The sequence below is a fragment of the Maylandia zebra genome, linkage group LG2 (assembly GCF_041146795.1).
Source record: "Maylandia zebra isolate NMK-2024a linkage group LG2, Mzebra_GT3a, whole genome shotgun sequence".
NCBI lineage: Eukaryota > Metazoa > Chordata > Actinopteri > Cichliformes > Cichlidae > Maylandia > Maylandia zebra.
This window is the reverse complement of record NC_135168.1, coordinates 27,760,386-27,772,616: the sequence shown is the minus strand read 5'-3', so window position 1 is coordinate 27,772,616 and position 12,231 is coordinate 27,760,386. Positions and strand designations below refer to the sequence as shown.

Sequence of the window (12,231 nt, the reverse complement as noted above, 5' to 3'; positions counted from 1 at the left end):
TTTCAGCCCCTCAGTTTCAGACTGACTCAGAGCTGCTCGCAAACATGAAGTCTTTCTGCCTCCTCTCTCTGATCCTCCCGGTCCTCTCAGTCCAGGACTCTGCTCCTTTGGGATGTGGATCTTGTGATCTGGCTCAGTGTGCTCCTCTCCCAGCGGAGGGCTGTGCTGCTGGCTCTCTGGTGGACTCCTGTGGCTGCTGCTCTGTCTGCGCTGCCGCAGAGGGTGAGCTGTGCGGAGGTCGCCGGTCGGCAGCTCGCCGCTGTGGCTCCGGTCTGGAGTGCGTGAGAAGCGGCGAGAACAAGAAGAACAAGATGGGAGTCTGTGTCTGTAAGAGCAAATACGAGGTCTGCGGGACAAACGGAGTGACCTACATGAACACCTGTGCACTGAAAACTGCAGGCCTGCGAGCCCAGAGTGAGGGAAAAGAATCTGTCAACATGCAGAACAAAGGTCGCTGTGGTTCAGGTGAGGTCGCAGGTCATGGTATCAATCTATGTAGCCTACAGCCTGCAGAAGGGGGTCACTTATTCTGATATGTGGCTTGATACAGTTGGAGAAATAACCTGCAGCTGACGTACATATATACGTATGTATTTATACGTTGCTGTGATGTAAATGTAGAGCAGTTAAAAAAACCTAAACGTCTCTTTCCCCTTCTGTGGTCCAGCGGACTATGAGGCAGTCTGTCAGTTACAGACTGATCTCGCCTCTGATAATCCTCCTCCATCCCAAACATCACATTCCTTTCTACATGAAAAGACCCACTGAGTGTGCTCAGAGCAAACTGAATTCCTGTGAGGTCACTGAGGACTTCCTGTCTGGACCTGTTTCACCCACATTCATCTTTTCTTTCTGTCTGCAGCTCCACTCATTGTTACTCCTCCAGGTGAGGTGTACAACGTGAGTGGCTCTCAGGTGTACCTGAGTTGTGAGGTGGTGGGCGTGCCCACACCAGTGCTAACCTGGAAGAAGGTGAGTTTGTGTGCCATCATTCAGCAGCTTGTCACACATTTAAGATGTATTTTGTTTTTCTCCATAAAAAGAAACACTCAAAGGTTCAGGCGTGACTCCACAGAAGTGTTTGCCTTCCTCTTTGCTGCTGACTTCCTGTTTCCTGCCGCTGCCAATAGAAACAATCAAAGTTCTCCACCTGGAAACATAAAACAGGAAATTATCCTGATTTAAACATTTCCCTGAACAGCAGCTTACATCACTACTTAACAACAATAGTCACCTTGAGGTACTTTAACATGCAAGGAACAGACCCCGCAGTATTAGAGGGACGCCAAGCAAAAATTAAATTATATCAACAGTCTTTGACTTGAAGAAATTGCTTAACACTTAAACCTATGTTCCGCATATTCCAGCATATAAAATAAAATCATATTTTGTGTTTACACTCTTTGAAATAGATGCAAGTAAAATGGCAGAAAATAAATAGAATCAAAGACTCAGCAGCTCTTAAATCTATTGTCAGCTGTTTATCAGGAGTGGGGCGGGTGGAGGTTTGCCCACAGCAGTCATGTCAGTGAGGGGATCCGGGGGTTTCTCTGTGAATGTCACATTCCCGTGGCAGCGTGCTCGCTCAGAAGTTTAGGGTTTTTTTCAACTGTAGAAAGAAGTTTTCTTCCCACGCAGAGTGAACAGCAGACGCTAATGTTTTTGTCACTTTTTATGAAAAAATGTTTACGCTTTAAACGCTGCATGGTCGTACTCTCTCCGTACGCACTCCATATTATCCATTGTTGATCGCCACACGTCTGTTACCACACGCTTACATCATTGTCATGAGACACTCTCACAAACAAAATCACAGGTTAGTACCACAGCAATGCAGCATGCTTAGGGGAAAGCAACAGTAATCTAATTACTTTTTTGCAATAGTAATCCCTTGCTTTACTCGTTACTTGCGAAAAGTAATCAGATTGCAGTAATGCATTACTGAAAATCTCTGGTGAGGATGTAACAGTATTAAAAGACAACCAACCTCTGTGGGAGTGGATGATATGCTTCTTCAATAACATGAGAGAATAACACGGATGAATTCTATCCTTAAACTTTGTTACTGCACCTTCAGAAGGACATGTAATGCAGTGTATTACCCACTGCTGTGTAATCTGTTACTGTAAACTTAAATGTTATTAAAAATGATCACGAAAGACAGTTTTCAAGAAATACAGTTAAATGTTCACTTTCTGTGGGATATGTCAGAACAAGGGTGTGAACTCAATTGAGTCTAATAATAGATTAAATTCCATGTTGAGGCTGTTATTTTCAGTAAAAGAGAAATGGTAGAGAAAGTCTGAGTATGGGTCAGCTGCATGATAGATAACAACAATTCAGTTTTTTGGTTAGCGTGTTATGAGGCTCAGAGTCGGCCTTTCAAAACTTAAATTGTTTTTGGCTCTATTGTTGATTGATAAGCTAGAGATGAAGATCGTCTTGGCCTGTGTCTCCAACATATCATTATGATAATCGTTGTTATCGTTGGAATCCGGTCTTTAAGTTATGACATGATGCTTCCGGGCCCAAACTACCCTGCGTTTAATAAGGCTTTTTGTGTTTTTAACATGTTTTAATGCTTTGTATCTTGTTGTATTTAATCTCAAAAAACCCTAAAAACAGTCTGTGATCACTGTCGGCCTCTCTTGGTTTTTATTACCGCTGTTCATTTTAAAACTCAGTTTTTAAACCCTTACGATGTAACTACAGCCCAGCCCAAGCAGCAGTAGAATGACTAACCTCATATTGTGGATGGATTATCTCAGTTGTTCTCCTGACTGAAGTTTGGTCCGTTTACAGCATCCTGCCATGCAATTGTATTTGTCTCTAACCATTGGGAACCCTCACGTTAACTTTTATGGAGTGGAAAAAAGTTAGTATTCATCCTCCAGCTTCACTGTGTTTATGCTATGCTAACATAGCTGTGTCGCTAGCGATCACGTAGCACAACATTATATACCAGCTAGCCCAACTTCAGTAACCCTTCAAACGTCACTGCTGTTTAGTTTTCTGTCTTCATTTATGTTGGAAGTGACAGCAGAGCTGTACGTTTGAATTTTTCAGAAATCTCTCAGTCAGAACATGCTATATCATGTTTAGGTGGAAACTAGTGAGCTAACTCCCTGCTAACTTCTAACTCTGTTAAATATCATAAATCCTGTTTTCATGGATGCCTGGATGTTAAACTTCATAGTTACACCTGGTAAAGCAGCAACGCTGATCATTTTATTACAGATGAAAGAATTTAGACAGTTTAAACTCTCAGTGATGCTGCAGTGTTTGTTTGGGACCTGCAGCGGAGTTTGGGCCCAGACATGGCTAATAACGTCAGACTTAAAGACCGGATTGGCTATGTGAGGAGTTCAATTTAACTTCACAACAGCTGCTGCCTCAAGGCAGTAATATAATAAATAGGTTAATTTACAGCATTCAGAGATATCAGCATGTTTCATGAACTTTCTTTATTTTTTTTTAATCAGGGCTTAAAAACTGATTCTGACGGCTTGTACACTAAGGGCTCAGGTGTGTTCAGGTGTGTCTATCAGGGTGGCAAGTAACGGCCTGTTTGAAGAGAATTTACAGACCTTAAGCCCTAAGACCTGCTCAGAGCTGTGGTGAAGCAGGATGTCCAATCATCAGTCTCAGCTTCAGGTGGGGATGTCAGGTGGTTCCTCCACCACAGTCAGAGTATGAGTGAGAAACCCGTTAGAAGACCACAGGGGTTAGACAACTCTGTGATGACATCACAGAGTCAATAAGGTATTTGAAGTTGGATCTCTAAGATTAGAGTGATGATGATAATGATGGGTTTCTTCTTTCAGATCCTCAGTGGGAAGAAGATGGAGCTTCTTCCTGGAGACCGTGACAATCTGGCGATCCAGACTCGAGGAGGACCGGAGAAGCATGAAGTGACCGGCTGGGTGCTGGTCAGTACAAACACTATGTTATGTCACTGCTGCAGTGGGACCAATCAAAATAGACCATGGTGTTTGTGTTTCAGATCTCGCCTCTGACCAAAGAAGAAGAAGGATCGTACGAGTGTCACGCCACAAACACCAAAGGAGAAGCTTCAGCAGTTGGAGCAATTCATGTGGTTGAGTCCATCGATGAGCTCACTGCCAGGAAAGGTAACATCTAAAATTACCTTATGAAACATCCCCCATGGTCATCACTGACCTTGGTCTCTGGAGGATTTACCTCAGCCTTTGTCAGCCTTTCAAAAACACCATCAGACTCAGCTCAGTTTTTCAGGCGTAGATTCTTCCACTTCTTCCATAACTATAAACTGTTAAATGAAGAAAAATGTTTCTAGTCCAAGAAGCAGACTTATCCATGTCAGTGAAACACGCTTTAGGGCGGCAGTGGAATCAGAGCTCCTGTTACTGAAACTTTTAAAATGATAAATAAAACATTTGCAGAGGCATTATCCAGCTTTTATTACCTGAGGCCTGTTCTCTTCTTATCCCATTACAAAGTAAGCAGAAAAATGATCCAGAGATGATTCTAAGCATGCCCAGATCATCCAGTTACAGACTGCTGGGCTCCTGCCAATTTATTCTGATAATCAGTCTTTTTTTCTTCACTAATCACAGATATATCATACAGGAATGTGGGGTCTAGATGGAGAGCACTGCAACCTTACTGACAAAATAAAGCATAGCCATCAGAATCCAGCATTGCCAAAAGTCTCTAACATAAACGAATAATGAAGCAGCCCAGGCTGCTTCATTATTCTTCTAAATTCTTCATTCCAGATTTAGAAGTGACTGGTGATGGTTAAGTTACATACAAGTAACATGTGTTGTACATGACACGTCAAACAAATGCAAACAGAGAACGTAACATCACATTCACAAGGAGATGATGAAATGAACTGAATATACAGGAAAATCAAAAGATTGGGACCCTTTTAAAAAACAGAAATGTTAATAAACACTGTATGTGGGATGACGTGTATATGTCTATGTATGAAAGTATTACATTTATACATACATACATGTATATATGCCACCCAAGTGTTTGTGATCATTGCTAATGAGTCTTTTACACACTGTGGAGGAATTTTGGTCCACTCATCATATGAGAATTGTTCTTATCAGCATCACCCGCATTTTTGAGGTCATGCCACAGCATCTCATTCAGATTCAGGTCAGGACTTTGGCTACGTTCACACTGCAGGTCTTAATGCTCAATTCCGATTTTTTGTTCAAATCCGATTTTTTTGTCTGCTTGTTCACACTACGAATAAAATGCGACAGTAAACGCGCTCTAGTGTGAACACTCAAAGCGGCCCGCATGCACAAAAGAAGACGTCACACACAACGCGCTCTGTTTAGACCCAGAGCAAACAGTATTGTTTGACTGATGGCCCTTAATATAGAGACTTCGGACTTTACGTTTCCCAATTTTTGCTTTAAGTTATTTTGTTATTCACATAATAATGTAGATAACCTAATAATGATCCTTATAGCTGTTTTAGAGGAGCGGTGCTTCAAAGGATAGTTGCAGATTTGTCAGAATCTGCAGATTATACAGTACAAATAAAATGTTCACGTTTCTCCAACGTTGTCTTCCCAACAGTTTCACTGACATCTACACGGGATGGCCAGGAAGCGTTCGCGATGTCTTCTTGGCCGCTGATAATTGGCGTCTGTCTTGTGTCAGTGACGTAAAAGACGGATTTAATGCGACATGACCGTTCAAACAGCAGTCGCTTTCTAAAACATCGGATATGTATCGGATTCAGTACCACATACAAAAGTGACCCAGATCGGATTTGAAAATATCGGATTTGTGCCGTTCACACTGTCATACCATGATCGGATATGGGTCACATAGTGTCAAAAAAATCGGATTTGATGCGCTTTTGCCTGCAGTGTGAACGTAGCCTTTGACTAGGCCACTCCAAATTAAAGATGGACTTGCTGGTGTGCTTTGGATCATCATCCTGCTGCAGAACACAAGTGCACTTCAAGATGTTTTGGTAGAATTCACGACTCCATTAACAACAGCAAGACATACAGCTGCCAAAAAGTTTTGTCTTGCCAGAGCACAGAGTATGTTGGGGATCAAGATGTTTTCTTAGAAAACCGAGACAAGCCTTTCTGTTCCTTTTGCTAAGCAGTGGTTTTTGTCTTGGAACTCTGCCATGCAGGCCATTGTTGCCCAGTCTCTTTCTTATGGTGGAGTCATGAGCACTGGCCTTAACTAAGGCAAGTGAGGTGTGCAGTGTTTTGGATCTTGCTCTGGGGTCTTTTGTGACCTTTTGGATGTGCCGTTGCTCCACTCTTAGGGTAATTTATGTTATAAATTGGAGTGGGGCGATCACCTTTTTCACACATGGGTTTGGATTTTTTCCCCAAAGATGAACAAACACCTTTATTTAGAATATGCATGATGTTTTTAATTTTTTACTTGTGTTATCTTTCATGATCTGACATGAGCAGACCCACGAGCAAACATGTTTTCGCACCACTGTATATAAACAATATATCAAAAGATTGGGGGCCTGTTCTTCGTACCGCGCTAAGTGAGTTAGCTGGATGAGATTGTTGACGATTTCGCGTGATCCTGGATCGTTCGGTTCCCCGAAGCCCATCCGGGACTTGCTGTCATAGCAACAGAGCCGTAAGCATAAACCTGCTGGGGAGCAGGTTTACTTTATGTAAACAGGATTAGATCGCGGCCACGCAGGTATGTCCGCGTCATTCATACGAAAGCAACAGCGATATTCCACCACTGTTTCACCATAAATAAATAACATCAATGTAACTAAAGATAATGCAGCACTTGATCCTTTTATTGATTTCACACAGATACATACAGGTCATTCCCTAAAAAAGGGAAATGTACTATTAACATTCTATTACATGTATGTGATTATTACAGATGTAATTCATATTTCAGAGTAGTAATTGTAAATTACTTCGTGTAATCAAGATGAGAGACCACGGCTATAAAAGCGAAGGTGGATTTGGGAAGTCTGTCGCAGTCATATCCTGTCCGTTTACGCGAGCAACCCATTGCGGAAGGTGCAAGATTGATAAGGAGAGTCCTCAGAATTCAGCGTATATTGCGGGACAGACAGGATCCTTTAGCTCAGCGCAACAGTGTGCTCATAGAGAGATATCGATTTTCCCGTGAGGGTATTATTCACTTAACCAACTTGTTGACGAGGGGGTGCAGGACCACCACCTGTCTTTTTTTTTGCTCTGCCCTTTTCTTGGTTGCTGTTATGAACAAACAAACAGAGTATTCCAGGGTCTCTTTCCAAGAGACGACAAGCAATATAAGTGATAAATATTACCATTCTGTAGAATATTCTTATATTTCACTTTTACTTGTTCCCATGTTCTAGTGGGTCCTGTTGTGGCTCTAATGTGAAAGGGGATATAATATAACATATTATAATATAATATAATGTAATATAATATTGGATAATATGGTGTGATATGATAAATCTACCCTACCGCCTACTGGTGTTGGCCAGAGGGGCCGATGGCGCAATATGGCAGCCTGGCTTCTGTCAGTCTGCCCCAGGGCAGCTGTGGCTACAACCGTAGCTGCCTCCACCAGTGTGTGAATGTGAGAGTGAATGAATAGTGGCATTGTAAAGCGCTTTGGGTGCCTTGAAAAGCGCTATATAAATCCACTCCATTATTATTGTTATTATTGAATTACTTACGAGTTTGATTTGTCAGCAACTTTCTGCCAGCCCTCTCTCCTTGCTTTTGCAGCCTTTGCAGTGTTCCCTTGCGTTTTAATTAAACTCTGAAACTCCTGAAATCCCTCACTCAAGAGTTCTTGCTCTGCTGCCGAAAAATACCGAGCGCGCTCCTTCGACATTTTCGCCGACCAATCAAAGGGTTGCCGATCAATGTTTCTACTATCGATGCGTAGCCCCTGTTGGGCCACCCAGTGATCTCACATTACTTCATCCAGCTATACTAATCGTCAACAACAGGTGTGTTCGGGGAACCGGAATAGCGAGCTCAGAGTTAGCGCGATGATTTGGTCTTGGATGTTTCATTTGATCTTGGATGTAGTAAGCGACGTACGAAGCACAGGGCCTGGGACACCGCCTTTACATTATTGACATTTTAAAATGATAATTTGTTGAACAAGAAAAGAAACATATCTGAAAGTAAATATGTCGTGTTTCTTTCAGTGACAAAGGAAGTCAACCTGTGATCAGCTGATCGTCTCAGGAATCCCAGACTTTTAACTTCCACTAAAACCTGAATTTGTTTCCTTTCAGTCGTTTTTAGTTTTAATCCAGCCTTTTTCAAACTTCAGTCTTTTGTTCTACATGTTATATCTTTTGTTATATTTGTAACTTTTAAAGTATTTTTCCTCCTCTGGGCACCAGCGGAAGTTTGAAATGGTGAAACAGGTGTATTTGTTTGTTGCAGTCTACACATTAAATATGAACCTTAAACTGCATGTTTTTCTTCTCAATTTAATAAACCATAATAATGTTTGTGTGTTGTTTGAATCTAATCAATATTTCAACTCTTTCAGTTAAATAATCAATGTTTTTACTGTGAAGGTCCCAGAAAAACATTATATTTTCAAAAATAAAAAGAGAAAAATGGAAAGATCAACTAATTCCTTGTGATCAATGTGAACTTTCATTAAATACAAACATGCATTCATCCATTTGCTTTTGCTTATCTGCGGCTGGGTCGTGGTGGCCGCAGGCTAAGCAGAGAAGCCCAGACCTCCCTCTCCCCAGCTGATCCAGTGGAACATCAAGCTGTTCCTAGGTCAGCTGAGAGGAGGCCCTGGGGCAGATCCTTTCACCTAGTCAACGGCGTACAAAGATCCTGCGCGATGAACCGTAGATTTCAAAGTTTGATTCCTCAGTCCATAAAACCTTCCAGTCTTCAGTAGTGCAATGGTGGCGTTTCATGGTCCAGACAAGCCTCGTTGGCTGTGTCCCAATTCAGGGTCTGCACGCTTGAAGTACGCGCACTACGCATACTACGTACGGTGCGTACTATAAGTACGAGAAGTGCGGAAGTGAGAGGCTTGTGAAATGGGACGGTATACGCTTTGTCGCGCTGTTCAGGTTGCCTAGCAACCATGATACTAACCGCGAGACACGTTACATACAGCTTTGTTTGACAGAAACGAAGGAGAAAAATGTTTTGTCAGTCATTCATTTTTGTCATGACATCACTTTGATTAGTTGAGTATCTGAGGCTGAGACCAGAGGACTGTAAAACATGATTGTTGGGCTTCATTTCTGTGCTGAACAGTCATTTAAGATTAGTTAGTAAATAACAATTAGTTAATGTTGTTCATGAGACTAAAGTCAGTATTGTCAGATTATTATGATATTGATTATTATATTGATTATGATATATATATATATATATATATATATATATATATATATATATATATATATATATATATATACACACACACACACATATACATATATCACTGACTTTCAGCTTGTTGTGTTTGTGGATATATGACTGACTTTAATTATTAAACATTCGCACATAAATAAGTGACGTCATATTCAGTACTTTTGACAGTTCACTCTTCGGCCGCTCCATCTTATTAGGGAAATTCCACATACATAAATGTAAATTTCAAAACTCAACCCCATCATTTAATTTGTTTTTGATTGAAATTGAATATTACTTAAACTCTCTTAAATTAACTTCCAATAAAAAAGGTTTATCATTGATTGAAATTCATTCAGAAATGTTTAACGAATGAGCTGTCACAACTTTCAAATACAAAGTTGTTATGAAGTCTGTCACATTCCCCCCCCCCCCTTTTTTTTTCTTTTGTTTTTTTCCTTTATTTATTTATCCTTCTTATTTCATTGTACTGTATATTGTTACTCTTATTTGCCTTGTATGTCTGCTGTACAAACTGAACTGGAATGACTGACTTTTCGCTTTATAATTTCAATAAAGTTTGGGGAAAAAAAACCCCTCTTCGGCCGCTCCGTTCTGCCGTATTTTGCGGCAAAATTCTCCACATCCACCGCCGCGCTATGACTTGTGCGATATATGGGACCACGAAGCGTGCACTGGACCACGCTTGATATTTGGGGAAATCGACGGCGCATTTGGAGTATGCATTTGAAGTACACTTCGAATTGGGACAGCCGTCGTCGCGTGGCGGTGATGTAACTGCACTTAAAATGCGTACTTCAAGCATGCAGACCCTGAATTGGGACACAGCCTTTGTCTTATTCTGACGTCTGGCTTTCTTGCTGCAGCTCGTCCTGTCAAACCTGCAGCTCAAAGCCTTCTCTTCACACCTGAAACTGAGACTTGCTCACTACGACCACTATTAAGCTGTGTGGACGTAGCCTGATTCAGTCGTGTCTTTGGGTCTGCAGACCTCTTCCTGTCAGTTTGTTTCTGATCCTTTGGATGCTAAAGGAAACTGGACTCACTGACATCTTGACTTTGTTTGCAGTTTCTCTGTCGGACAGACCGACATTTATGTGTTATGATGGTCTGTCTCTTTTCCACTGTTATTCTCGCCATGTTTGTATCAACACACTACAGTACAGTACTGTTCAGCTGATGCCCACGAGGGTATGGTACCACAGTGTGCTCCAACACTGCTTCATGCAGACAGAGGGGGACGTAATCCAGAACAGTTAGAACACCTGTAGGAATTAGTAGCACCAACTTTCAAGGCTGATCAATCTCCAATACTGCAGAACAGCTTTAACCTCCTAGGACCTGGTGACATCACATTTTGGGTATTTAGACCAAAACACTCAATTTCGCTCTACAAGGGCCAAATATCCACTTAGGAGGATATTATACTTGTAACAAGTGTCACCTGGCAGTTTGTTGCTCTCTACCAGGTGATTGGCTGAAGAGCTGTGAAAAGGTAGTGGGTTTGTGGGGTGAAGTCAGCGCTCTTCTGTGGAAAAAAACAGAGGCAATTAATTCACTCGAGTGCGAGTGGGTATACTGTCGGTAAGAGACTTTTGCCATTTTTGTTTGGATCATTTGCTATTGTATGTGCCTATTTTTAATGTGTTGTTGGACTTTTTTAGTGTGACCACGAATTTTAATAGAAGAATTGATCAAGCCCTAGATCGACGGCGCGTAGGGAAACTGATCAATATTGTAGGTATATTGAGTGTTTGTTTTGAATGGTTTCATAAAACTGATATTTTATTGGGTAATATTTTAATCGATAATCTCGATAGTCTCTGCTGTCCTTTCTTTGTTCTTTTGATTGATTTGTAATTTTGTTTTGGTTAGTTGTCCAGCCGTAAAGGCGGGTATTGATTGAGAGTGAGTTGTGTAAGGGCGGACTAACCTCCCTTTTTGTTTTTTGTTTAATTGTTTGTGCCACTTCCCTTTATCTCCCAGATCGCAGGTCATGCATAGCACTGATTCCCAGCTGCGCTGAGACCCGAATTGTTTGCAGTGCGTGCCACGATTGCAGTGTCGCTAAGCAGGGTGTGACGGGTTGCAGTGTTATTTTCGCACCGTTGGTGTGGTAAGTCTCATGTGCAGCTGGGATATCAGCAGAATGTGTTGTAAGTCCTGTCTAATTGATGTAATAAATAAATGATCAATTTATTTCTTTGCCCCATTTACTCATACCTTGTCCTCGGTTACATACTGCTACTGTTCTATCGAAATTTTAAACGAATATCCTCATATGTGGATCTCATTTTTCTTAGAAACAAAAATCAGGTTAAAAATGGTTTTTACATTCATCAGGTCCCAATATGCCCAAATATCAAAGAGAAATTAAAAATGCGTGCCATGGAAGACTTTGGGTCTTAGGAGGTTAAATTGTTAACTCATGTTGTGTTCCCTGAAAAAGGTCTTTTTATATAATTCTGACATGTACGTGTTTTTCCAGTTTTGGGTAACCTTACCGTTTTTAACCTTTGGCAGTTCACCACTTACCTTTGTACCATTTCAAGCTGTTCACTGGACTTACACAATTTGAATTGCAACAAATAACTGGAAAAACTGGGTGTTCTAAAACTTAACTGGTAGTGTATATATTAATATTCTTATATGCAGGTAACATGACCCTTCAAATGCCTGTAACGTGAGCGTGCTCAGAGTGAGAGAGGATTCAGTTAACTTGATCATCTGAGTTTTTAAATCGATCACCTGACTCAAAAACATCTCTGATCAATACTGGAGACTCACCAGTTGTACCTTAAAGTCATAACCCGTCAGGATAGTCACATGAAGAACAAAACACAGATCA

General features: G+C 41.2%; 1 protein-coding gene across 1 annotated transcript; it reads left to right on the top strand.

The window, feature by feature from the left end:
• On the top strand, positions 1-8,482 carry igfbp7 (insulin-like growth factor binding protein 7). The gene is made up of 5 exons (XM_004563632.2): positions 1-465; positions 863-972; positions 3,825-3,929; positions 4,004-4,130; positions 8,171-8,482. Exons 1-5 carry the CDS (start codon positions 45-47, stop codon positions 8,191-8,193), a joined length of 786 nt encoding a protein of 261 aa, XP_004563689.1. The 5' UTR covers positions 1-44; the 3' UTR covers positions 8,194-8,482.
• The last annotated feature ends 3,749 nt before the right edge of the window (positions 8,483-12,231 follow it).

Bases quoted from the DNA above. Each gene is read 5' to 3' on its own strand.
- igfbp7 (XM_004563632.2), top strand. From the start codon at position 45: ATGAAGTCTTTCTGCCTCCTCTCTCTGATCCTCCCGGTCCTCTCAGTC. The intron at 466-862 runs GTGAGGTCGCAG...TTCTGTCTGCAG, and splicing joins CAAAGGTCGCTGTGGTTCAG to CTCCACTCATTGTTACTCCT. The intron at 4,131-8,170 runs GTAACATCTAAA...TGTTTCTTTCAG, and splicing joins TGAGCTCACTGCCAGGAAAG to TGACAAAGGAAGTCAACCTG.